Source organism: Hemiscyllium ocellatum, chromosome 48, assembly GCF_020745735.1.
Source record: "Hemiscyllium ocellatum isolate sHemOce1 chromosome 48, sHemOce1.pat.X.cur, whole genome shotgun sequence".
In the NCBI taxonomy this organism is placed as follows: Eukaryota; Metazoa; Chordata; class Chondrichthyes; order Orectolobiformes; family Hemiscylliidae; genus Hemiscyllium; species Hemiscyllium ocellatum.
In genome coordinates, this window is record NC_083448.1 from 13,211,462 (window position 1) to 13,238,447 (window position 26,986).

The 26,986-nt window shown below is 39.5% G+C and overlaps 1 protein-coding gene across 1 annotated transcript in view; it reads left to right on the forward strand.

The window, feature by feature from the left end:
* Nucleotides 1-26,646, forward strand: part of LOC132837028 (serine/threonine-protein phosphatase 2A 55 kDa regulatory subunit B alpha isoform) — a 73,263-nt gene extending 46,617 nt beyond the window's left edge. The window contains exons 3-10 of the mRNA XM_060856678.1: nt 5,794-5,891; nt 9,775-9,940; nt 16,506-16,618; nt 17,492-17,669; nt 19,543-19,707; nt 21,485-21,654; nt 24,960-25,051; nt 25,624-26,646. Coding sequence (XP_060712661.1) covers nt 5,794-5,891; nt 9,775-9,940; nt 16,506-16,618; nt 17,492-17,669; nt 19,543-19,707; nt 21,485-21,654; nt 24,960-25,051; nt 25,624-25,903 — 1,262 coding nt within the window. The 3' untranslated portion in view covers nt 25,904-26,646. The remainder of the gene's footprint in view (nt 1-5,793; nt 5,892-9,774; nt 9,941-16,505; nt 16,619-17,491; nt 17,670-19,542; nt 19,708-21,484; nt 21,655-24,959; nt 25,052-25,623) is intronic.
* The last annotated feature ends 340 nt before the right edge of the window (nt 26,647-26,986 follow it).

Below are 26,986 nucleotides of genomic sequence, written 5' to 3' on the forward strand. Positions count from 1 at the left end.
TTTGGGCACTTAACCAAAAGACGTTAGAAAATGAAGTCAACTCGCGACATGGATTGGAATTTATCAAGTTTTTTTTTCCTAACCTCATCACAAAATTTTCCCGTTGATCAAACCCACTTTTCCGTTTGCAAGTGCATGCTAATCAGTTCATTATCAGCCAAAATGTATATTAATCTCTCATTTTTAATTCATGATGAGGGTGTCACTGGCCAGGCCAGGGTTTGAGCCATCCCTCATTGCATGAATCAACCACATTGCTGTGGTCTGGAGTCACATAGAGGGCAGACTGGGTAAGCATGGTAGTTTCCTTCCCTAAAAGGCATTCATGGATTTTTCCTGACAATGGGCAATGGATTCATAGTCGTCATTACACTTTTAATTCTGGGTTTTTCTTGATTTCAAATTCTGCCAACTGCGGTGGCAGGGTTTGAACCTGGGGCGCCAGAACATTAGTTGGGTCTCTGGATTAACAGTCCTGCAATAATAGACCATGGCCTCCTGTAATGTATAATTGATGTTAGCCTTTCCCGGACTACTGATCTAAGGCTCACCAGTTCTGGAAGGATCAGTGGCAGAGAGATTTAAGTTCAAAGCCTGTGATCTTCACAGCTGCAAGAAGAGGATGACTCTGTCACTTGGGTAGTTCTCTTCATCTGATTTTGGTTAGGGATATTCGTTCTCTATATTGGAAATTTGAGTTGTTAACAGTTATGTCAAGTAGGCGAAAGTGAGGACTGCAGATGCTGGAAACCAGAGTTTCGATCAGAGTGGTGCTGAAAAAAACACAGCAGGGGTCAGGCAGCATCCGAGGAGCAGGAAAATTTGACATTTTGGGGCAAAAGCCCTTCAGGAATAGAGGCAGGAAGCCTCCAGGGTGGAGAGATAAATGGTGGGGGGGAAGCTGGGGAGAAGGTTGCAAAGAGTACAGTACATGAATGGGGGTTGGGATGGAGATGATTGGTCAGAGGGGTGGTGCTGATAGGTGGGAAGGGAGCTTGGCACGTAGGTACAGTACTTGATGCAAGTTAAGTTCTGATTGAAAATTTCAAAACAAATGTAATAATCTGATTTTGACTGGTGTGCAAAGGAGCTCCATTCATTATTGCCTTTAATGTATGTTTGCAACAATTAAAGTAAGTATATGTACTGCACATATTTCCATACTAATAAATACTGGCAAGTGTTTGTGTCAAGTGATGTGACTACTCTGTGAACATATAATAAACTTTGTGCATGTAAAAAGAAAATCAAACAGCATCTGAGCAAAATTGTTTGGTCTTGAAACAGTGATTCCTCAATGTGAATTTTGTGTTGAATTTGGCATTTAAATTGCATTAATTAGGATTTTTTTGGGATGATGCAAGAAGTTTTGGGTGAAGTCATATCTTCCAAACAGGATTGTGAAGAGAGGACTTATTCAGGATAATATTCATGACATAAATGAAGTTTTAATTGAGCCTGATTTTGCAGCAACATAGGGAGCATATTTGAGTGGATTATGATTCCGAACCAGGAGGCGTGCTTTTCATTTGTGTGTCTGATACAGCTTTGGCGAATTATCTCTGTGAATACATTTGTCTTCACTTAAAAATGCTGATGGGGTGTGGCTGTTGCTAAGGTTGGCTGTTGATCAAGGTTGTGAATATTTCAGTGACATTTTTAAAAAATTATAATCTAAAATCTTCATTGGAGAATGGGTACTATTTTGACATTAATCAGTTTGTGTGAGCAGTTGCTTCATGTACTTATGTCCTGAAATGTTTTAGTGATGAGGTATCAGATTTGAATATTGAATGAAGTGATGAGACACTGGACACGGTACAGGATCAAAAAATGCTTTCACATGGCTAGGATCTCAAATGTTGTAAGGCTTGTGTCTTCGCTTAACTCTTGGTAACTGTATTGTTTAATGAAGCTGGTTTCCAGTCAATTTGATGGGATTCTGAATCCCACAGGAAGGATAAGATAAAGCTGTGCTTAGAATATTGAGCTATGGATGAACTGCTTTGAGCGTGAATCTGAATTGAGATTGCCATTGTGAGCAACTATAGAAACACAATGATATGCCCATGGTGTCTCACGTTCAAGAGTTAGAAATAATGATGTACCTTATGCTAGTTTTAATTAACATGGCAACAGAACAGGCCTGAGAAGCAGAACAGTCCCAAGATGAATTGCCAATTGTTTTCTGATAATCTGTGGATCAAAGTTAATGGCTCAGGTAGCAGTGACCTATATGACTGATGTGTTTGCTTTTGTATGTCTTTGGGTTTTTCAAAAATGCAATACTCTCATTATTTAAAGCCCTGAACTTGTGGACGCTTTTTTGGACTTCAGTTTGCAGGCCAAGGCTGGGTCTGAAATCATCAGTTTTGATGTCTTTCAGGAACCAAATAGTTTCACATCAGACAGGCAAGTGCAATCAAGCATTGTTAAATATGGGTTTGATTGTTCAGGTCCTACCAGCATCAGATGGCCAAATGTTATCTGAACAATAGGTGAAGAATATGATGGACTGCAGAATTCACTTCCCATACTATAAAAAAGCTTGCTTTTTAACAAATGTGCAGAGTTATTAGGAGCTATCATCTCCTTTGTGACATAGGTTTAGGTATCAGACTCTTGAATCATCTGGAAACTGAAGTATGTCAGTGATATATTTTGAAATAGAATAGATGGTCAAGTCTTTACTCCTGAGCTAGCTGAAGCCAATTTGAAAAATATCAATGTAGAACATGGCTAGAGGGAATGTTCTACTGGCAGTTCCTGGATAACGTACATTCCAGCAGTGTGATTTACTTGCGTCGCTGAGGAACTAAGGAACCGTGTTCGAGAACGCTTAGATCCATTTGCAGTACCATGATTCCAGCAGGATTGGTTCTCACGTTATTGTGTGCTTGTGCTGATGTCAACTGCCAATGGACCAGTTTCCAGTGAGATGATGTCCAGAAAGCAGCTTTCTTTTTTTTTAAATAAAATGTACTGTGTTAAATTTGGTTTTGTTCAGTTAACATGATTGCAACCTTTAGGCTGTACTATACTTTGTGTTCGACTTTTGAGTGATTTTTGGGTGGTTGAGAGCGATATTTCAAGCTGCTGTATCCCAATCCCACATTTCCCATAGGCCCCATTATTTCTATGAAGCAATTTTGTGTGAAGCAAGGTTTTGCTGGAATGCACCTGTTCATCTTGGTTACATTTATGGATGAGAGTTGAATCGATAGTTAGCTTAAATCCCCCCCAAAAATTGAAATAGTTTTGAGATTGAATTCAACTCCCCAGATGTTGACACTTCTCAGGGATGGAACTCAGAATATTTGTGGACACGTGGAAGCAAGTTGGTACTCTGTTCTAAAATGTGAAGATCACCAATGAAAGTGGCGTGTTAGGTTGAAAATCACTTTGAAAGCTTAGTTCAATGTTTTAATTGTCATTATTGCTCATTAATCCTTTAAAAGTTAAAATGAGATGATAATGAAGGGTGGGAGTTATTGCTTGCCTTTTGAGGGCAGGTATCTTCTCTGATCTGACAGAATAATGATTGAGCTCTCCTATGTATCTATAAAAATACATGGTTGGTAGTTTGCTGTTCATAGTAACATTGCTCAGGGTAAGATTGTGTTTTTTGAAGGTTTCTTTGTCTTAGTTCTTGTATTAACTGATTATGTCCCCACTGCTGTTGATGAATATCAGCTTCAAATTCTGTTCTTGGCTGTTGGAATCCAACACACACTTCGGGAGAAGACCATACTCCAGTTGAAAAGTGAAGCCTGTTTCTTTCTCCAGAGATGATGCCAGACGTGCTCAGTTTCCCCAATAATTTTTGTTTTCTTTTAGATTTCCAGCATCTATGTTATTCTGCTTTGACTGTTTTTGTTGTCTTTGTTACAAGCAAGTTACTTTTACCAAGTGCACAATTAGGAACAACATGGACAAATGTGAAAATTAGACATTTATAAAGTCAGGTGGGGCAGAGATAAGGTGAAGAGCCGTTGTCTCCTGCCAGGGTAGGAGAGTCCAAAATGAGAGAGTACAGGCTTAAGATGAAATGAGAAAGATTTCAGACTGACTTGAGGTGCACCTTCTGAACAAGTGATGTGTGTGTGAAATGAACTGCCTGAAGAAGTGATTGATGCAGATACAGGTACAGTTGGATGATTGAAAAGACATTTGTACAGATACTTGGATACGAGAGGTTTCGAGGAATATGAGCCAAGCGCAGGCAAATTAACTCTTTTTTAGTGTAAGAAACCTTGTCAGAATGGGTGGTTCGGCCATAGGGCTTGTTCTGTGCTAAATATCTCTCTGAGTTCAATAACAAACATGCTGGGTTTGAATCGACCATTGCGTAATTGAAGATGGGCAGGAAAAGATGGAGGGCTGAGGGTGGCCAGGGACCTTGTTTTGACTTGAGGGGCGTTGCTGGGCTTGCTTTCTGCTGAGTCGCAAGGCCAGATAAGATGCTTTGTACATCATCTGTATGCTTGTCCAGGATTTAGCTTCTGCTTCTTAGTGGTTTGATGTTCTCTGCGGTTGACACCTGTTTGTTTGAGTTCAATAACATAAATCAGAATAATTGGTTATAAATAGGCAATATTTGGATTTTTCAGTGGTTTAAATTAATTGGTATTAATGCTTTTGTGCCCCGTGTTGCAGTGTATTATGCAAATATTGTGGATGCTTCTAATGGGCCTGGGTCCTTTTGAGCACTTGAAGCTGTCAAATGGAACTGAAACCCTCTTAGATTCTGATTGAGACAAGTTCCTTGTCTCTATGCATCATGATGGCATTTTATTTTGTTTGCAAGAATGCTGAATTTGTTCTTTTTGTTTCTCTGGCATCCAAGGGAGCTCTGAACCCTAGCACAGTGGAGCTGAAAAATTAAATCCCTGTCTGTCCTGAGATGTTCCACAAAACAATTGCATTCCTGTAATGCTTGTCATAAGGTCTCCCAAGTTTGAAAGTTTGACAACTCGATCTATTTTTGAAATATGGTCCCTATGTCGATATGGGTAAGATGAAATGTTTGTGCAGCAAAGCCCCTCAAACATGATTGAAAAAATTGATTGGTGATTGTTGGTTCAAGGATATGTATTTGATACAATTGAAGATGCTTCTCAAGGCCCAGAGCACTGCTTCAAGTTCACCTGAAAAAAAAACAGACTGGCCCTTGGTTTATGATTTCCTAGTTTGGTGATTGCACAGATGGGACATTTTATGACAGATGACTGCAGTGTGGTGTGAATTTATGACCTTCTGAGTCAGAATTCAATGACAGAGTCAAGATGGAAACAAAAGCTCTGTTGATTGAAGTTTATTTGGAGTTGATGACATCCTCTTCTATAAAAAGATCTTCAATATGTGGAAGATCTGAAGTGCAGGTTGCTCTGTGTTTGTGACAGCTATGAGCTACTCTCCATGCCTTGAAAAGATAATCTAAAAATGATTTATATTAGATTGTCAGTTCACATATTAGACATTATAAGTAACTGTTAAATTGCAAATGCAGCAATAATGATTTATAAACAAATATTGGTGGAATTATGTTTATGTTGCCGTCAATATATCAAGATTTCAAGTCCCAAAGACAATCGCTGTGAAGCATTGCAGGAAAAGTTTCTAGACAAATAAATTTGGAAAGTTGGTTTTTGATATGATGCATTTTTTTTGAAATTGTATTATTTAAGTGTTGTATGATACTCAAAGGCAGAAACAATTTTGAGGAGTTCCATTTTTTCGAAATGTTTGTTTAGATTCCACTGAATTTTAAATAAATCTTTTTATTCTTCACAGCTGATATTATTTCCACGGTAGAATTCAACCACTCTGGAGAGCTACTCGCAACTGGGGACAAGGGGGGTAGAGTCGTCATATTCCAGCAGGAGCAAGAGGTGAGTATTATGTCTGCAGTACGTAAATGCATGTGAAATAATTAAGTGAAATAAGTATGAAGTATGTCTATTTCCCCTATCTATTCTCGTCATGATTTTATAAACCTCTGTAGGATCAACTCTCAGCCTCCGACTCCAGGGAAAACGGCCCAGCCTGTTCAGCCCCTCCCTGTAGTTCAAATCTTCCAACCCTGGCAACATCTTTTGATGTAAATCTTTTTCTGAATCCTTCCAAGCTTCACAACATCCTTTTGATAGAGGGACACCACAATTGCACACGCTCTTCCAAAAGTGGCCTAACTAATATTCTGTACATGACGTCCCAACTCCTATACTCGATGTTCTGATCAATAAAGGAAAGCATACTAAACGCCGCGTTCACTAACCTATCCACCTGTGACTCCACGTTCAAGCAACAAGGAACCTGCACACCAAGGTCACTTTGTTCAGCAACACTCCCCATGCCCTTATCATGAGGTGTTTTAGGCAATCCCTGATTTGCCTTTCCAAAATGCAGCTCTTCAAATTTATCTAAAGCAAACTCCATCTGCCACGCCTTGGCCCATTGGTCCATCTGAACAAGATTCTGTTGTACTCTGAGGCAGTCGTCTTTGCTGTCCACTACATGTCCACTTTTGGTGTTATCTGCAAACTTAGATTAATCTATGTTCACATGCAGATAATGCAGACTTATCTACCTTAATGCATTTGAAGACATCCAGCATGATTAACACTGTAACATGGACATTTTTCAAGATGCCACTGTCTATTTCTCCACATTCTATATCTTCTGTGTCCTTCTCCACTGTAAACGCTGATTTGCCATGCTTATTTTGGTATGTTCAGAGCAATAGACGAGGGAAATTTTATGCTTGATAGATGGTGTTTAGAGCATGGATCAAATGTTACACTGAGATTTATGTTCCACATGTCCCTGCATGCTCAGTTCATTTTGGACCTATAAGTTTTGTTTGCTTTTCTTGTATACCTACCTGGTTTACCTTACATCAATGGATGTTAACCATTTCAAATTCCTCCATATATCAGTGCTTTCACGGTCAGCAATCTAATGAAAGACATTACTTCTGAATTGCTCAGTAGATTTGTTTGGTAATGCCTATTTTGACTCCATTGAACTTCACAAATTGAGCAACCTTGATTAGATCACCTCCAAACTGTTTTAATAAGAGGGAAGTGTCTTCAGGTGTTCAGGCCTTCCAAAAAGTCTTGTTGTTTTAGTTCTCGGAATATTGTTATGAGTGTTTTTATGCATCATTCATTGCTGCTATACTTTGGCTGCGATATCAAAGAGGACATGTATTTCAAGTGTGGTCTTAGCAAGGTTCTGTGTAAGCTAAATGTCACGTGCACGTCTCAGACTGGAAATAACCCACCATGGTTTGTTCATATTACTTGGAGTTGATTGTTCTTTTAAATCATCTATCAATTTGTCATGGTTACTGTTATTTGCTAGTTTTTGCATTTACAATGGCTTATTCCATCTCATCACATGAGGTGTTTCCAAACTAATACTTTGTTCCTTGTCTTGTGTCTTAGTCATTATTGAGTTATTTTTCATTGATAGCTGTCTTGCTGAATCCCGACAGTGGACTTCTGTGCTCAGTTTACCTGCTGTCATTAGTTAAAGTCAGGACTAGGTTCTAATTCCTCTTGTATAATGCTAACAGGATATACTGTACAACTGGTTTGCATTTTCCAAGTTTATTTCTGTTGAACCAGTTTATTGAACATAGAACAATATAGTGCAGAATAGGCACTACGACCCTCGATGTTGCACCGACCTGTGAACTAATCTAAGCCTGATCTCTTACACTATCCTATCATCATCCATGTGCTTATTGGCAGCTGATCAAAATTGTCCAACGTTATTTCCCTCTGCATTTCATCCATATTGACTCACTTAGAAAAGTAAATTGTGAAGGCTAATTTCCAACATGTTCCGTGCAATTTCACCCAATTTTATAGACAAGTTTGAAAACTAATTCAGTGCTGATGAGTGGGTGTGAAGCTGAAGTGATAATGAGAGTGCATTTGCAAATGGAACTGCTGTACTTGTCTCAAGTATGGATTTCTTCACCCAAATGATACCCACTGCACAAGTGAAACATGTTTTGTTCAGTACCTGCAAATAAACAGAAAATGATTGGGTGTATGAACTTGTAGTCTCCTTTCCCTCAATTGTAGAGAAGGTTGAGTCACTTCATTTGTGTATTTTGTAAAAGAAATTCATGTTGCTGTTCCCATGTTTCTTGGTGTGTTGATTGCATCTACATCCAGATGGACTGAAAATTAATCCTCTTGTGCAGCAAGCAGTTAAATTTCAAGTGTGATTTAAGAGGAATCATACAGATGAGTAAAAACGGTCATCCCCCCCCAACCCATGGCCTTAGGCTTTTGACAGAATTTTGTCTGAGATCGTTCAATTGTCTGGAATAAAATTCTTAAAAACAGTCCGTTAAAGGTTTAGGACATTGATTTAAACATTCACTATTTAATACACAGTTACAGAGTAGCAAGACATCGAGCCCGAGTCAAAGCAGTGGTTCTAAAATCTCAGCAGAGTAGCAGTACCGGCACTTAGCAACCTAGCACTCCCTTGACTACTCCAAAGTGGCACCCTCAATCTTCTGTATTTAGACAGTTTTTACATAGTCAACATGTCAGCCAAACATCTGCTGGCGAACATGATGTCCTGATCACATTCCTGCCATGTTTGTGGTAAACATATGTGAGTCTTCTGCTGACTGTGATTGTTTAATCGCATTATTGATTTTTGTGATCTAGTTGCGATGACAAAAAACTGCCATTGTGAATGTTCATACTGACTCGGGTGATGACGTTAATTGCTCGTGTTCCCGAAAGTTTGGTCACGTGCCCATCACCACCTATCCTTATCTAAACCTGATAACTGACTGTCTTTCATGTCTTTAATCCATTCCTCATCATTTTCCACCTCACACGCTTGGTCAGTGAACTCTTGATCCAAACCTCTGTTGTCTTTTCTTGTATGTAATTTAAGTTTGAAGTGATCTGTCAATATGTTCCTTTCCACTGTGATTTCTGTTTCTCCTTAACCAGGCTTTTCAGCTACCTGAATTTGTTTTTTACTTTGGTAAATTTGATGCTTTATTTTTGACATTATTTGATTTATTAAATTCTATGTTTTCCCTTTGTGTCCTTTCTCAGGACAAAAAGCTACTTGTTGCATATCTAAGAGAACCTTGGTGCAACAGGCTATCAGTGATGATGTCAGCAAGTATGTTCTCAGTGAATTAAGTGTAGCATCAATTTGCTTATTGTTCTGCTGTTGTGTCAGATTATGCCAGGAGGTAGCAGGGTAGATCTCCAGTCTGCGAGTTTCACGCCTCTTTGAAGCTTCTAATACATCTGAGTGGCATTGTGAGCAAAAGACATGGTTGCATGTGTGACATGTGCATAAATCTGATTTAGAATCAGAGGTCTACTTCCTCATGTCGAACAGAGAAGAAAAACATTATCCGAATCTCAAAAGGGCTATTGATAACTTTACTTTGAAGCTTTTTTCATCTCATGAAAACACTTCACTGCTCTGTGAACTGGTATAAAAGAAGACTGCATAGAATTTCCCAATGATGTTGCAGTGCATGATTTTTGCTTTGCGAAGCAGTATTTATTAAGAGAACCTGTTGATCATTTAGTTGTACTGGGAGATCTGAAACCAGCTGAATCAAGTGTTGTGAGTATCTGTCAGCAAATTCAGCACACAAGAGGTCCCACCAAATTTTTAAAAATTGTATAAACATTTTTAGTTTGATTTTCCCATCCTGTTTTCTTCAAATCATGTTTTGAATAATATTCTCATATATTCTGTTATTTCTTGCAGAACAAAAGTCAGCCTCATTGCAGAGGTGAATATAATGTTTACAGTACTTTTCAGAGCCATGAGCCTGAGTTCGACTATTTGAAAAGTTTAGAAATTGAGGAAAAGATCAATAAAATAAGATGGTTACCCCAACAAAATGCTGCACAGTTCCTGCTCTCGACAAATGGTAAGTTAATGGTTTGTCAGTTTTTTTTATCCTCTTGTCAGAACAGTTGGACTGATAGTGTTGCTCTCCAACAGCTCAGTTAAGTTGCTTCTGTTACAAGTCAACACATCGTCAGCTTAAACACCTGTCAAGTTCAGTTTTCCCCAAAGGGTTCCCCTCGCCGAGCAGCTCACTTAAAGAAACACATACAGCAGTTTAATGTGTAAATAGTTTACATCCTTACATGCCATCTGGGATACTACCCCTAACTGCTGCTGCTCAACCTTAAATCTAGTGAATTCTTTTATGTGAGGGCTTTGACAGTGTAGCCAATAGCCTGTGAAGTATGCATTGTTCTCAAATGACATCTACTTAACTGCACTTAGGTCAAGTTCACATGATTGTTACAAAGCCAAGAGATGGAAACCAAAATTTGTCAGTTCAAGAATACTTGTAAAAAAATCTGCTTTACCAGACAATTATAGTCCTGATGGGATCAAGTGCACTTCATTAGGACAGATATCTTCCTTTTTAAAATGTAAACAAATTCTTCCTGTTTTCTTCTTTGTCTGTTGCTTTTGATAGTGTCCACTTCCACAGGCAAGACTTTATTGTTTTCTTTCATTTATTTGTCTATACTTGTGTACATATGAGCCCAGCCAGCATCAGTGAGTCATTTGCTCATGAAGGTTTATCTTCATCGTATTCTGACCAGGAGCGTGCATCTGTTTGTGTTCTTTGCTTTTTGGTGTTGATGAGAATTTGGATCTGAGGGTAACTGCATAACAAACGAAAATGCCCTGTGTTGAGTCAAAAGCACAACGACCAGTTGTTCTATGACTGAACAAATCGCATTATTGAACTCAAATTCATTTCAGGCTATTGTGAACTTGTTCCACATCATGATACATCTTTGATCGAGGTGTATGTGGATTCTTTTCATAAGTTGTGCTGAGAATTTCCTCGCCGACTATCGATGGATCAGGTCTGTCAAGCCAGATTTGAATTATTTTATGCTTGTGGTTTGTTCGTCGGCTGCTGTTTCAACAACAACTCTGATGTTTTGTGAGCTGTAATGCAGTGAGCACTTGCTTTCGAATAATTTGGATGGCAATTGGAAACCACTTGTGGGGGCTAAAATCTGTTCCAAGTCTTGACAGAGTGTTTTTGCTGCTTTTGTTTTCATTAAATTTGAGTCCAATCCTGAGTGTTATGATCTTTTATGAAAACATAAGTGAAATTGCCCACAACTATGTTAGTGAATCTTGGGGGAGGTGGGGGGTGTGGTGTGGTGGAGAACATCCGATTATTTTAATGTTAAATGGCTCCGAGCATTTCTCAAATTTACTTATAAGTCCTCAGCTTACCTAGACAGTAATGGGTGCAGGCAAGCATTTGCAACTGGCATGTTGCTATGGGATCATTGCTGAAATAAAGCGTTGACTGGTGAAGAATAGAAGTTGAATGCTGCAGTTGGCAAGGTAGTTTTTGGTCAGGAAATGAACTTTGGTTCACCTTCCCCGCACTACACTGTATCCTCTGCTGCTGTAGACTACCACTGCCATCATGCTTGACTGCCACCAACCTTTCCTTGCTATTCTCGTCACACCTCCACCAGATCCAACTCCAGTGCAGATCGCGGCTCCTTGAAACACATTGAAAAAACCTTGTACAAACTTGCACAATTGTTTGATGGGTTTCTGACAATAATGTAGCCAGTTTATTGAAATTGTTGCTTTTAAATTGGGGCACAAGTGACAAAAGTGTTTAACAATATATCAAAAAAAAGCATTGTTGAGCTTTTTTGACATGTTACATAGTTTTGAAGTATCAGTCCACAAAATTCCACATAATTAATCTTCACAACAGTTTTATTTTTATGGAAAAGAGCTTCTGCTAAGTGGATTTTATCATTCAGTGAAAATTTTATTTGTTTCTTTGTGGTAAGTTAGTCTACTTTGTCACACCTTAATTTTAACCTGGTGCAGGTTAAATCTAAACTTCACAACTTGAATAACCAGTGATTTGAAGCAATCATCAACAACTCCTTTTTTTTTGAGTTAACATGTTTCTTGAGATCACCAGGCAAGGAGAACCTGTTACAAGAGAATTAAAAGCAACATATGAATTGACCACTGCTGGGAAAGAGGGACATAAACAATTTGTTTCCTCGGAGAGAGAAAATGATTGCTCCATAACCGCTAACTCATGACAAATGGACAGTTAAGTTTGCCTGCTGAAGTAATACTTTGAAGTAAAGCGGTTAATGGCAGGAAAACCTAAGTTTTTAAACAGATAGCTAACCCCAAAAAAACAAGGAACTGGGGAACTACTTATGATAAGTGAAATTTGAGATGGCCAGAGTCTAATGGATGCAGGGCATTAAGGAATTGTTGGAACAATCATTCACGTTACACCACAAGCTTGAAAGAGAGAAATTTGTATAAGAATCCGACACTAGAACAAGTTAGCAGTAGAACTTGGAAGAACGACTCTATAACTTATCCAGTTAAAAGTGGGGCTTTTGGTTGTACTGTAGAATGAAAACCTACGGGTTCATGTACATAATTCTTCAGAGTTTGCAGAACGTGTAGTCAGGATAGTTCTAACTTTAACACGCTTGTCTTTATTGCTCAGACCTTTGAGTATTGGAGTTGTACATGGTGTTGGTGAGGCCTCTTTTAGCATACTGTGTCCAGTTCTGGTTTCTCTTTTAGAGGAAGGGTATTATTAAGCTGGACAGCATTCAGAAAAGATGTTATCAGAATATTGTCAGCAATGGTGTGTCATCAGCAGAGGCTGGGGAGGTTGTCCCCGGAGAACAGGAGGTTGAGGGGTGACCGTACCAAGGTTTATAAAAATATGAGGAGTATAGATGAATATGAATGGCAGGTATCTTGTCCCCATGGTGTGGGAATTCATGACAAGGGGACATATTTTTTAAGGTGAGCGGAGAAAGATTTAAAAAATAAAATAGATGAGGGGCAATCTGTTCAGCCAGTGATTGATGTGTGCGATGAACTTGCAGACGAAATGGAGGATGCAGATACAGTTAGAACATTTAAAAGGCAGTTGCTAAGTACATGAGTAAGGCATGTTTGGAGGGATATGTGCCAAGTGAAGACAGGTGGGATTAGATAAATTTGGGATTATAGTTAGCATGAAATAGTTGTACTGAAGGATCTGGTTCTCTGCTGTATGACTCTGGCTCAATGACCCTGTAACAAACCATGCAAAAGGATTGAGCCCTGGACCCTTCCAGAGATTGACATTGTTGGTTGGAGTCCTCGCTAGATTTCACCATTTATGAGGCAATAGCCAAGCTGAGGCGTGAGGCTTAACGTGCTTATTTGAGGGGTCTTATTTTGCTTTAAATCGTTGTTTTCACGACTTGATTGTCAGTGAGATTTCTGAACGATTAACCCAAGGCCAGATAATTTGTGGTGATTTATGCACATCATAGGCTTTTGAAGCACTGAACCTCTGTTTTTCAATGCTTACCTGGCAGCAAGGGAGTCTGAGGTATTGGCAGGGAAGGAATATATGCAGTATTCTCATTTCATACGCTTATGCTTTGCCACATCTACTTTGGTGAAGTGAAAAAAACTGTATGTGGATCACTTGTGCTAATTTTTTTATTAGCATGATAATTGTGCCATGAATTGAGAAGTTGGTGCAAAGAGGAGCTTCAGTGCATTGTTCATGAGCCTGGTCTGCTTCGTTAATGTTGTGATTTGAAGTTAGTTTTCTGTGAATTGATTGAAAACTTTGAGAATCACAAAACCTGGTCTTTAGTTTTCCTTATTTCATAGTCACTCTTATTAAATTTGGGGAAAAACACCAAGTTTTGCCCTCATTAGTGCTGTCCGTGCAATCTTAAGCAAAGGCACGTTGGATTGTATGCACCTCAAATAAGTCACACCACTTGTGATAATACTATGGGCTGAAGAGGTATATTTTGTCCTGATTTTTCTTAGTGTTTTAGGGCATTGGTGCTGAGCTGTCAATTTGAATCCAAAAAAGTAAGTGGCTTGTCAGGGCATGGGGGTTTTATTTAAAGTCTATTTCAAGAACAATAGAAGCAGCCTGGATGGCTGCGGTGTAGCTCCCACAGAACCAGGTTTTTTAGTTTTCATTTTTCAGTCATAGTTGCTGCAGTACATCAGACCTGCAGCGCACACTATCGGAGTTTTCTCTTAATCTTTTTCCTCCTGGACTGGAGGATTGCATGTGAGGCAATCGAGTTCACTGAATTTGCCTTTGTCAAGGGTATGTTTATGGGATGTTACTACATTGGCGCATCTATTATTGTGTTAAGTTATTCCATTTTCATCTTTGTTGTATATTTGATATAGTATATAAACAAAGTGTAAAAGCTGCTAGAACTGCAAATGCTGTGAATTACAAACAAAAGCAGAAATTGCTGGAAAAATTCAGCAGCATCTTGGAGAGAAATCAGACTGAACGTTTTGGGTCGAGTGACTCTTCCTTTGATCCGAAATGTTATCTGATTTCTGACCACAGATGCTGCCAGACCTGCTGAGCTTTACCTGAAGCGGTAAGACTGATAGTTTGACCAATGAAATTGCATCTGGAATGCAGTGCCCGACGCTTGCCTTTAAAATAAGAACAAGTTAGGCTCTCGGCTACCATCTTATTTTCAGGGTATTTGGTCCATAGCACAATTGAAAATAAGGGTGTTGGAAGCTACCTGGTTGATGACTTTCCATTGCTTAAGAAATCTGCCACCATCAGCTTTTGGAATGTCTTTCACTCAGCAGTAAAACTGTGTACTGCCATCTGAAGCATGCAAGCAATCCTCAAGTTTGTATTGAAGAATGCAAATCAAACTTTTGGAGCTTTTCAGCAGTTTGGCTTGGATAATTTATACCTTTGTTGGAGTTTATATATTCAGAGTGCAGTTAATCCTGCCAGGTTTTTGTCAAATACCACAGAATTCAGTGAGGACACACCGTTTTTGTTGTATTATGTTAATGAACAAATGACGCAAGTTCAAGGAGTGGAATCACTACTATCTGAGGTGTTCATAACTGAGTATAAGATTGTGGCTATCATTGTAATACATGGGTCATGTATTTCTGTCCCTTTTTGAGCCAAGATGTCTGTTAAACTCCATTAAGATTGTTGAAGCAGTGCCCACAATCATCTTGCGGAGATCATTGCAACTCTGTGCCATCTTGTCTAAAGTTAGCCAAAATAAAAACAGATTAACTGACCATTTACCTGAATGCTTTTGAGTGGGGTTTGGATATATACAGATGGCATTCATCATGCCAGCCTTACAGCTTGCTTGCTGTAGAATGATTCCTGCTGTGTTCAGCATGATGACATCTTTGGAGTCTTTTTCTGGATCTGATGCTTGTGAACCTTGAGATAATTTGTATGCATTTTTGTGGTGTTGCTGGGGCATTGATTTAATTGCCTGCTGTGATGCAGTGATTATAATGTTTAAGTTCAATATTATTTGATGTTTCTGGTTGTCAGGAATAAGAAGGAGAGATGAATTTCATGTTCCTGTTGTTGTCGTCTTGCCATGATAAAGATGTCTTATGTTTTCATATTTGCTTTTCCATTTTAAAAATAAGCGATAGTGCATTTCTACCAACGCTGTCATTGAAGTACAAATTAAAAAAGACCCACAGCAAAATATTTCAGGACTGCATTTAAAACCCAGGGGAGTGGTTTGGGATACGTGTTCACACACACTCATCTGAGAAAGACAAAATAAAAAAATTAAAATTACTTGAAATCCAAGGTATTCGCATCGGTTAACATGAGTTGAGGAGTACAGTCAGTCTTTTAAGAGTTAAGTTGGCTATACACTAGTCTTTGCTGCAGTTCAGACCTGTTTAGTTGCTGGTAAAGCTGTAGAACTTGACAGCTGTGAAGTAGTTCACTTCACATTTTGAGAACAGCTTTCTTACCAGGAATCCAATTTTTTTGACAGTTAATATGAACAAAAGTTGGTATTTAGCCTCTGTGTGTAATGTTTGCATGTTGCAAGCAGAACAACAAACAAAAGTAAAGCTGTTTAATTGAAGCTAGTTGAAACAAATTACATCCATTCATGTGACTGAGGCTTCCATTTCAGACAAGCAGGTAATGAGGTGGTTTTATGTTTCTTCTCGGAATGCAGTGTATTTTGTAATTAACCATGGAACCATTTGCACCAAGTCTCATCACGTGGGTTTCCATTCTCATACTCATTCCATACTGGCTGGGAGAGGCATCACTCCGGATTCTCTGTTGGTTGGGCTCTGCCTTTGATACATTTGCTTTTGTCGTGCCAATTGCTGTCGCAGTTAAATTGCTCATTCAGGGTTCGATCACAGCCATTTTAAAATATGGCAATCATCCATTTTAAGGAAAGAATTTAAACTGGTCTGTCAAATAATTTACTATGTCCATTTTCTTGGCATACGGGCATTATGCTAGCAATGACTTAATTTGTGGACGATCAATAAATAATAAGCGGACTAGTTTTCACAGATAGATATATGTTAAAATATCCCACTTAGATTTTGAGTCAACTAATCATAAATGGCTTGAATAATTTGTTTTACAGACAAAACAATAAAGTTGTGGAAAATTAGTGAAAGAGACAAACGGCCAGAAGGTTATAACTTGAAAGAAGAGGATGGTAGATACAGGGACCCTGCCACAGTCACTACACTTAAGGTGAGTCCTTAGTACAGACTGTATTTTTGACTTTAGCAAATTTATTTTGTACACAGACAAGAATTATTTGTGTGTTGTGCTTGTCTTTATGATGAGTGAAGTTAAAAGTAAATAATGGCCTTTCTTTTGAAAGGGGGTAAAATAAATCTGGAAACCCAAAATTCGAACATGGGGCAAGTTGTTATTAATCTCTGAAACCAGTGGCTTTTGTCCCAGGCAGTCAGAATACTACAAACATGAAATTTTATCATGTCTTCACTCCACTTAAAGGAAATCGATTATGTTCTGCCGGTTTTTGGTTTTCTGATAGCTCAGGCAAAATTATTTCTCTGTTCTCAGTATTTGGTGCTTTTGAGAATGCCTCAAGGCTTTTTTTTGTCTTTGTACTTGTCTGTATTTAGTGTTTCACTCACAGTTTATTTCTGCAGGTTACTTCACAGAAAGAGGCAGACCCTTGTTTCTGAGTCAATTTTTCACTTGTGCAGTTCAAAATTGCCCTTTCTGCTATTTTATCCACTCTGTCTTATGCAAGTATTGCCTATGACATATCATTCCACACCTGAGTGATTGCTTGTGTACAGAAAGTGTGAGATTGTAAGTTAATGACCTTTCAGTTGTAATTCACCAAAGCTAGGGTAATCTTTTGCTTTTAGAATCCTTCATAATCTAAAACCTGGTCAATGCTATGGCCAGGATTTGTTCATTTTTATGTTGCTGGTACCTAATTTGAAAAGTGATGTCCTGGATGATTTTGGCTGTTTTTCCTCCTCGAAAAAAACTTGGAAGAGTTGCTTTACAGTGACGTGTCTCAGCTGGACTGTATTTGCTTCAATATTGGCCCAAGTTGAATATGTTGTTTCTGCTTGTTCCTAGGTTCCAGTATTCAAACCAATGGATTTAATGGTTGAAGCAAGCCCGCGAAGGATATTTGCTAATGCACATACATATCACATAAACTCTATTTCAGTCAATAGTGACTATGAAACTTACTTATCAGCGGATGATCTTAGGATTAACCTGTGGCATTTAGAAATCACAGACAGAAGTTTTAGTATCCTTACTGAAATGCACTTGAATTGATTTTGGATCCAGTATGTTTTGACAGCATGAATGGCTACCTGACCTCTAATGTACAATGGATTGTTCAGCACATTATTTCCAAAAATGGTTTGTATATGTGTGGAATTGAAATGTGAAGGCCATAAATGTCTTGTGCTCCGTTCTGAGCTTGACTTGACATATTTGATAATATGGCACTTAGAATCATCGAGATGTACATCATGGAAACAGACCCTTCAGTCCAACTCGTCCATGCTGACCAGATATCATAACCTAATCTCGTCCTATTTGCCAGCATTTGACCCATGTCCCTCTAAACCCTTCCTGTTTATATACCCTCCAGATGCCTTTGAATATTGTAATTGTACCAGCCTCCACCACTTTCTCTGGCAGCTCATACCATACACGCACTACTCTTTGCATGAAAACGTTGCCCCTTAGGTCCCTTTTGAATTTTTTTCCCCCTTTCACCTCAAACCTATGCCCCCTCGTCACTCCCCCTCCTTGTACTTGGCTTCTGGCTGAGGTAGAAAGAAACAGCTAGGTCGATGATGGAGTATAATTGGAGGTGGGAGAATTTTATGGCTGTCCTGTCATCCCTGTGCATGGTTGTTGGCTGAGCATATTGGCTGTTGATTGAGTTTGTTTCAAATGTATGAATAGTTATGAATTGCTTTGCATTGTTAGTGAAATACAAGTGTTTTGAAACCCCTGGAATGGGATTATGGTAGGAATTAATATGGAGCAGAAAACTATAATGTTATGTTTTGCTCACTTCAAAATGGGTCCTTTCCATTTACTTGGCCAACTGGGTTTTCCATGTGATTATAGTGTACAATTAGTTGATTTTAAAAGAAGAGTCATTAGTCCTGAACTGAAACATTAGTCTCTACCCATTTTCCCCACACTGGCAAAGTAATTCAGTCAAGTCGGGCAATTGAGTCACAGACGACGTACTCTTGCTTTCTTGCGTAGCAAGTTACACAGCAGTAGCCTGCCTGAGCAGGCCACAATCGGCTGAATCATGACACACCCTTTGTGGCAGAGCATTTGCTTTGATGATACAGTCAGTTGGAGCTGTTGTGGAGTGATGTATTTATGGGTGGAAACTTCAATGTTGAGCTTAGAAGGGTGAGTGGTATATCAGTTGAAGTATGCATGTGTCCTGGGATGGGCAGCACAGAATGAGTCAGTCTTTTGTGAATACAGGGCAGTGTTGGTTTTGGAAATGCAGTTGGAAGCAATTTACTTGTGCCTGCATAAGATTTGATCCTGGTAACAGGCCATGAAAAGACGTTGCACCCAGTTGACGAAGGCTATCCCATTGTTCTGCTTGGTGTACTATGGTGAGAACAGGCTGGCCTTGACAGACATTTGAAACTTGGATGTATTTAGTTGTTGGAAATGTAAATACCTGATTCTTTGGCTACACATTGTTAGTGGGTAGAATAAGTCTGCAAAGGTGGCTAGGATACGGTTGATGGTCTTTGGCTGAAAAATGTAAATTAATTGCCATTATGACCCGTAACACTGATAAACTTTTAACCTGAAGGCTTTTTTGTGCATACTCTGTCTTGCTTTGAAACCAGAGGGATTTTTTTATTTTGAGCTGTAATTTAAAATGCTTGAGTTGTAGGCACCTTTTCCAACTTTTCAGCCAGGTTAATGTTCAACCATAAGAAATGCAAGCAAGACCATGCACTTGATTGCCCTTTCCCTGTAACCCTTGATTCTAACAGCCCTGTGAGGCAAGTTGTTGCCAAGACTTTCAACTCTCCGAGAAAAGAGTTTCCTTCTTATCTCAGTCTTAAGTTGTTTTGACTATTTGAGAATTTGCGTATTGTCCTTGATGACCTGTGTCTCAGATATTGTAGATATCAAGCCTGCTAACATGGAGGAGCTGACTGAGGTGATTACAGCAGCGGAGTTCCACCCTAATCAGTGCAACACATTTGTATACAGCAGTAGCAAGGGAACCATTCGACTGTGTGACATGCGAGCAGCTGCCCTGTGTGACAAGCATGCCAAATGTAAGTCTCTTACTCCGACCTTTATGCTTCTGTGAATTGTGTTTCGCAAATGCTCCATTCGCACCAATCAGACTGAAGTATTTAAATCGCAAGCTAGCAGCATCAAACCGTAATTTTTTGGTAACCACTATGATTTAAGCAGACTGTTTGCAAGGAGTGGTTGGAATCTGACTAGCTATTCATGGGCCTGACAGGCACCAAATTGTTTTTTTGCTGTTAAGTGCATGGTTATTTTGTGCATTACATGACATTACTTGAGGCCTCCTTGATGGCTGTGTGTAACATACACTGCTTGAGTTTGCAGTGTTGAAGGTCCTGAGTTTGATTTCTGCACAGTGACACAACATTGTTGGAGCTTCACGTCCTGTGTTTCGTTATCTTCAAACTTGTAATCATACCAAGCTTCCCACTGTCTCTATCCCCAAACCAATGCATTTATCTATTTCTGTCATGGAAACATTGGAGGAGGCTGTTCAGCCCATCAAGCCCTCTGTTCAATATGATTACAGCTGAGCATTCAGCTCAAACCTGTTCCTGTTTCCTTCTCATACCCTTTGATACCTTGGCCCCACGATGTCCCAAGTGTTAAAATCATCATTCTGCACTCCCTTAGCTTTGTGTCCTTCATTGAGGCCACCGACAAATGGTTATGTTTTCTGTGCTTGGTGATCGATGGGGATTCATTCCACTCAAATGCCTGTGAACACTGCCATCTCGCCAAGTCCCTTTCTGTTCAGCAAATCCTTAAAATCTCTTTGCCCATCGCAAACTTGCTCCATCCCATCTTTGTTCTGGATGAATTTGCTCTTGTACAGTTTTACTTCTCAGAGAAATCCGAGATTGTTGTGTATGAATGGTACACTGAGAGAAATCTGACCTGATGGAAGTGATATGCTATCTTGGGATGATTATAGGACCTTCGACCTTTTTTCTCTGTGCAGGCTCCCTTGGATTCCATGTGAATTCCATGTTTTCGCATTTGTCATTTTAGCTCTGCAGTTTTTTTTTGCAGGTGCATATTGAATTTTCTTTTAAAAGCCATGGTTGAACCTTTCTAAATAAGCCATGGTGCATTTCAGATCCTAATCGCTTGATGCATCACAAGGATTTTTCTGCACTCATCCTTATGTGTCATCATCTGAAATTGGTACCCTTTGTTTCTCAATTCTTCAAACATGTGACCCGTTTGATCTTGATTATTCCATACTGATTGATTATTTACTCATCAAAATATATTTTTGTGTTAATTTGCGTGACTACAATATCGGCACTTGGAAAAATGCAATGATCATTTCACAATGATGGAATGGAACAAGTTATTCACCTGGAGTACGACAGCATCATATAATTATGAATGTTTGCAAATTATCTAAAACAATTCTGTGGTTTTAGTCGTCAGTATTTTGACCAGGGTTTATGGCTTCATTAAAAAGTGAAGCGAATTGTGGATGCTGGAAATCGGAAATGGTAACAGAAATTGCTCGAAAAATTCAGCAGGTCTGGCAGCAGCTGTGGAGAAAAATAAGACTTAACATTTCTGGTCCAGTAGTGACCCTTCTTCGGAACTGGCTTCGTTTTTCTGCTTGCTTAACTTGGATTGTAGTTACTTGCAAAAACAGTGTGCCCATCATAGGAGTTGAACATAATTCTGCTGAAAACGTAATGCTGAATATCTAGTAGAACCAGGGCAAAATTTTGTTCAATATGGACAAATGGAACAGGAATGGAAGGGTTAATTTGATCTGTTCACATCCCAACTTTTGATTTCGATCCACAGTGTTTGAAGAACCTGAAGATCCCAGTAACAGATCCTTTTTCTCAGAAATAATTTCTTCAATATCAGATGTCAAATTCAGTCACAGTGGTCGCTACATGATGACGCGAGATTACCTATCGGTTAAAATCTGGGATTTAAATATGGAAAGCAGACCTGTGGAGACATACCAGGTACACTGGGTCCTATCACTTTGTTTCATGTGCATTTCCTGAGAGATTATGATGTTGTTTATTCGTATATGCTGTTATCAGCTGTGGTTCAGTTTGTTGCATCTTAATCATTAGTTTACAGGTCCAGCCTGAGTTCAGGGCTCGAGGGAAAATATGGAAGTCAGGCAAAGGACTGAGGGAGTGCTGTAGTGTTGAGGGGTGTCATATTTTAAACTGCAAGTTAGACTGAATCCCAAGATACCTGTTGAAGTTAGACCTAAGAGATCCCACAGCACAATACCCAATAAATTATTGATAGCTAGTTCACTGTGCGTCCCTCATCAAGGTTACAAAAGAACTGATCGTCTGTTTCCTATCTCATTGTGACTTGTGGGAGTTCATTGAACACGTGGCTGCTGTCTTTCCTATAGTACAATGGTGATTACGCTGCTAAAAATACTCAGTGGTGTCACATGCTTTTGAGTTATCCAGTGGTCATGAAATGCAAATAGTCAAGGCATGCTTCTTATTTTGTTATTACCAAGGTGCGAATCATTGATGCCACAGAAACTAAATACACCACATGTCCTGTGTCTAACATTGGCAGGTCAGATGCAGCACAAGTTAGAAGTGACTTGGGTGCATTAACAGTGCATCAGAACACAAGTACTTGCAAAAATAACGTGATTGTTTTTCATGGATATCCAACCACCAAATGAAACTGTCAGCTTATGACGCATTCAGGCCACTTGATTCTGCAAATCTGATTGCTGGAGAAATTGTTCAAAGTGAGTGCAGAACCTGAAAGAGAGTTGTTTATCTTTGTTCACAAATATGTGTGCCTTCAGTTCTGCATCCTCTTGATGTGAAATGCAGGCTGACATATCTTGACCTATGCTGCACAAAGGCACCCTTAGGTGAATGGTGGACAGTGAAGTACACTTGATGGTGCAAATACAGTGTGGCTGCTCAGCAGCTTATTTTTAAACTTGATGTTCAACATGTGGGCATTGATTATTGTAATTCACTCTGGGATGACTTTTTAATTTCTAATCAACCAGTTCATAGATATTACACATCTGTAGAAGAAGTGGGACTTGAGCCAAGCCAACTGACTCATAAGTAGGGATTCTGTCACTGCACCACAAGGTCTCCTCCATGTTTGGGTGATGTCCAAAAGCTGGGATTATAAACATGCGCACCATACATTGCCTTACGGTGGATCTGTTTTGCACAGAGCATACAACTAGAATGCTCCTCATGTTTTCTAAGAAATAAAATTCCAGAAAAATTGCTGTACATTAATTACATGAACCAACCACACACACATAAAAACAGAATTTACCCCACAAACTTGTTCAGCCATTAAATGAGACAATGGCTGATTTGCATTGGTTCCTTAGTGCCAGATGCTGTAATGCCTTTAGAGTAATGAAAATCCAATTATCTCAAAGTTACAATTCATACAATATCAACTGCTATGTTTAGAAGAGAATTCTCAACTTGGATCGTTCTTTGTATGTGAGTTGCCTAGTTTCATTCCAAAAGGATCCAGTTCTAATTTTATGCAAGCCTAACCAACTAGCAGAAACCGTTTCCAATTTCACCTCTGTTGTGCCAAATAGTTGGATCAAATCTTCATTGCTCAGTTCTGGTCGTGCTGAATCTGGTTTATGCAATTGCAAGTTAAACTGAGTCTCATAAATGAATAACGTACTCCCTTGTCCAGTATCATTTCTCATGCCTGCCCAGTTTTTCTCAGTGGTGTCACCTAGGCATCACAGTACGAGGTAATCTTAGGTGAAGATGGTTGCTTCTGAAATTGTAGTGTAACTAAATTAATTATTCTGGCTCAGGTGAGGATAGTACCAACTCAACCAGGTTCACTTTCAAATGCAACTTGACTTGCCTACACGTTGAAACCCTGTAGGACCAAAGAATATTATGGTGGTATTGGATAGATAAAACTGACAGTAACACTGTTGTGCGTGAAGATCGTATTCTCTTGTCAATGTGTCAGATTCTTGTAGAGATCTGGGCGGCATCGTGGCTCAGTGGTTAGCACTGCTGCCTCATAGCAGCAGGGACCTGGGCTCAATTCCATCCTCAGACTATCTGTGTGGAGTTTGCACATTATTCCCGTGTCTGTGTAGTTTTCCTCCGGGCTCTCCAGTTTTCTCCCATAATCCAAAGATGTGCAAGTCAGGCTAAATTGCCCAAAGGGTTAGGTACATTAGTCAGGTGTAAATGTAGGATTGGGGAATGGGTCTGGGTGAGTTTTTCTTTGGAGAGTTGGTGTGCACTTGTTGAGCCAAAGGCCCTGTTTCCATCCTGTAGGGAATCTAATCTAATCGAAGCATTATCAATATAATCTATTGTAATGTAAAAAATGAGGTCTGCAGATGCTGGAGATCACAGCTGCAAATGTGTTGCTGGTCAAAGCACAGCAGGTTAGGCAGCATCTCAGGAATAGAGAATTCGACGTTTCGAGCATAAGCCCTTCAATATAATCTATTGCCTTGTCCCAGCCCTGAACCTGAGGTTTGGGACTTATTCTTATAAAGATTGGGTCCACCACTTGTGCTGTTTACGTACCTGTGATATTAATGTATCTGTTCCATCACACTGCTTTTTTTTCCTCTGTTTGCCTCACATTAGTTGTGTTTTTTTTCCGTACTTAAATTTGAGCAATAGGAAGCACAGTGTGGGATTGAAATGATGATACTGAAATAACTTGGTTTCAATGATTTATTCATGGGATGAGAGCATCACTGGGAAGGCCAGCATCTACTGCATGCTTGTAATTCTGCATGAGCTGCTGGCTTGAAGTGCTGGAGTCTCCATGCTGGTACTCACACAAGGCTCTCATTGTATGGTGATGAAAGAAGCCGGAATTTCAGTCAGAGACAAGTGCTGAATTGGAGAGGTTAATTGCCACTTATTGGCAATGTCCAAATTTAACTGACTGATTTGGATGTTGCAGTGGAATTCTGACAAGTGGAGAGCAGTTTTCAGCTGTAGCTTTGAAGAACAAAAGAAACCAGATGATCTTGACTGAGCAACCATGTATCACAAAAGCAGAAAGCTTGCACAAAGAATGGTTGTGGTGTTTCTGCTAATGCATCTAACTTGTCATGGAAAAACAATTCATTTCTAAATTTGATGCTTGGCTTTGTCACTTGCACCAAATCAACCTCATGTTTGAAGTTTTAAACAACACTATTGTTGTTCACATAAATAGCTTTGTCTTGGTTGTACCCTCAGTTTGCCTCTTCACTGAGTGCATCTTATCTGTGTCAGTACTAATTGACTGTTCACTCTTACAGGTGCACGAATACCTCCGAAGCAAACTCTGCTCGCTATATGAAAACGACTGTATTTTTGACAAGTTCGAATGTTGTTGGAATGGTTGTGATAGGTACAGCTGATTCTTCTACAATGACATCTTCAACTGTTAATTTTCCTCTGGTTCAGTCCTTATTGCTGCTAACACTGTGTGGCCTCTGTACGGTATCATGGCACAGATGATTTCTTTATGCATGTCTTGCAGGTACAGTTTGAACCAGTGTTCAGCACCAGTTTGTGCAATACATGTTTGGGTCTTGTGTATTTTGCCATGTAAGAACAGTTAGTCAGTACTTTTGGCTCCTTCGTAGTCTCACAGGTCTTTTTTTGTATGGAACATAATTGATAACCCAGCCTTGTTGGGGGTGGAGGTGGGTAGGGGGCAAAGAGGATGGGAGGGAGCTGAAAGTAGTGCAGTCATTGCCTGCCCACTGATGAAACCCAAAATGACCTTGATGAGGTTGCTGAAATTTGCTTTGAAGGAACTGAACAAAACTGCAAGAATGAAAATGTCCAGTAGTGTCATGTACAGTATTGTACCAAGGTGCCAAGGAAACATTTCAGAATGTGTCAGCATCTTGTGTTTAGAGTTATTAAAATGCCTGTTCACTTGCTCATAGCTGTTTTCTTTTCTAACTCTTTTAGTGTTGTCATGACTGGGTCGTACAACAATTTTTTCAGAATGTTCGACAGAAACACAAAACGGGACATTACGCTAGAGGCCTCAAGAGAGAACAGCAAACCACGGGCTATCCTGAAGCCACGCAGGGTGTGCTCAGGAGGCAAGAGGAAGAAGGACGAGATTAGTGTTGATAGTCTGGACTTCAACAAGAAGATCCTGCACACAGCTTGGCATCCTAAGGACAACATCATTGCCGTAGCCACAACCAACAATCTGTATATATTCCAGGACAAAGTGAATTAAAACAAGTGCAGTGAAGCAAGAATCCAATTCCTGCCTAGTTAAGATAGCGTAGCCTTTATATCTTGTAAGAGAGAGGCCCAAACCGGCCCCCTCCCCAGCTCCTCTCTTGAATCAGTGCCATTTATAACGCACACCAGTCACATTATCCAAGTTTCTTTTGCTCCTGTCTCCTACCCCACTCAAAATTCAGGTCATGTTCGCTCGTCATTTGGCAGGGAGGGAGGTTGTCTCTTCATTACAAATTATGGGCCACTACATTAGCATTTTACTGCATCAGACCTTCATTTAATCCACTCCTTTGCCTTCCATTGTGGTGAGGTCTTGAAGAAGAAGTCCTTCAGTCATGATATGGCTATGTTTTACTGTGTACCCTGATTACTGTAATGTTCTCTTTTCCCCCCTCCCCGCTCCTCTTTTTATCGACAGACAGCTTGTTGTTAACGCTTGTGACATTCCTCCTCTGACCTCACAGACTCCTCCTGGCCCTGTTGGAGTGTAAAGGACATGAGCAGGTCAGAGTTGGGTCAGTGAGTCAGGTGGTTATTGTTGCATACAGATGTTTTAACAACCAACTGTAATATTGCTGCCCTTGCCATTTCTGGCGCAAGAGAAACCTACTGAATAAAAATGATAAAAAATAGCTCCTTTATTTGGTGCTTTTTCTTTTTTGAAATGATGTGTAAACTGTTAAACCCATGTACTATTATTTTAAATGAATGCATTAAAGAATGTGTCTAACACCGGTAAGTTTTACTGATGTTTGTGCTGGAATCTGAAACTTAAGTATTTTTTACTCGGTGTTAATAAACTTGTGCATTTTCAACGGGGCTGCAGTGGACTTAATGAAGTCCATATTTGTTTTATTCTTTTACTTACTTTGGTTTCCTGTAGTTGTCATGTACACCACTTAAGTGGGTTGATTTGAACCTCTGAATTTTGCTCGATAACTCTGAGTTTATGGAATTTTATTACCATTTCTCCTTGAGAAAACATTCCTGGTCAACCTGGTTGACGAGACTGAGTTTGGGATCCAAAAGTAGTGAGAAGCTCGGGGGGATGTTGTATTTTTTTTTGGAGTCAGAA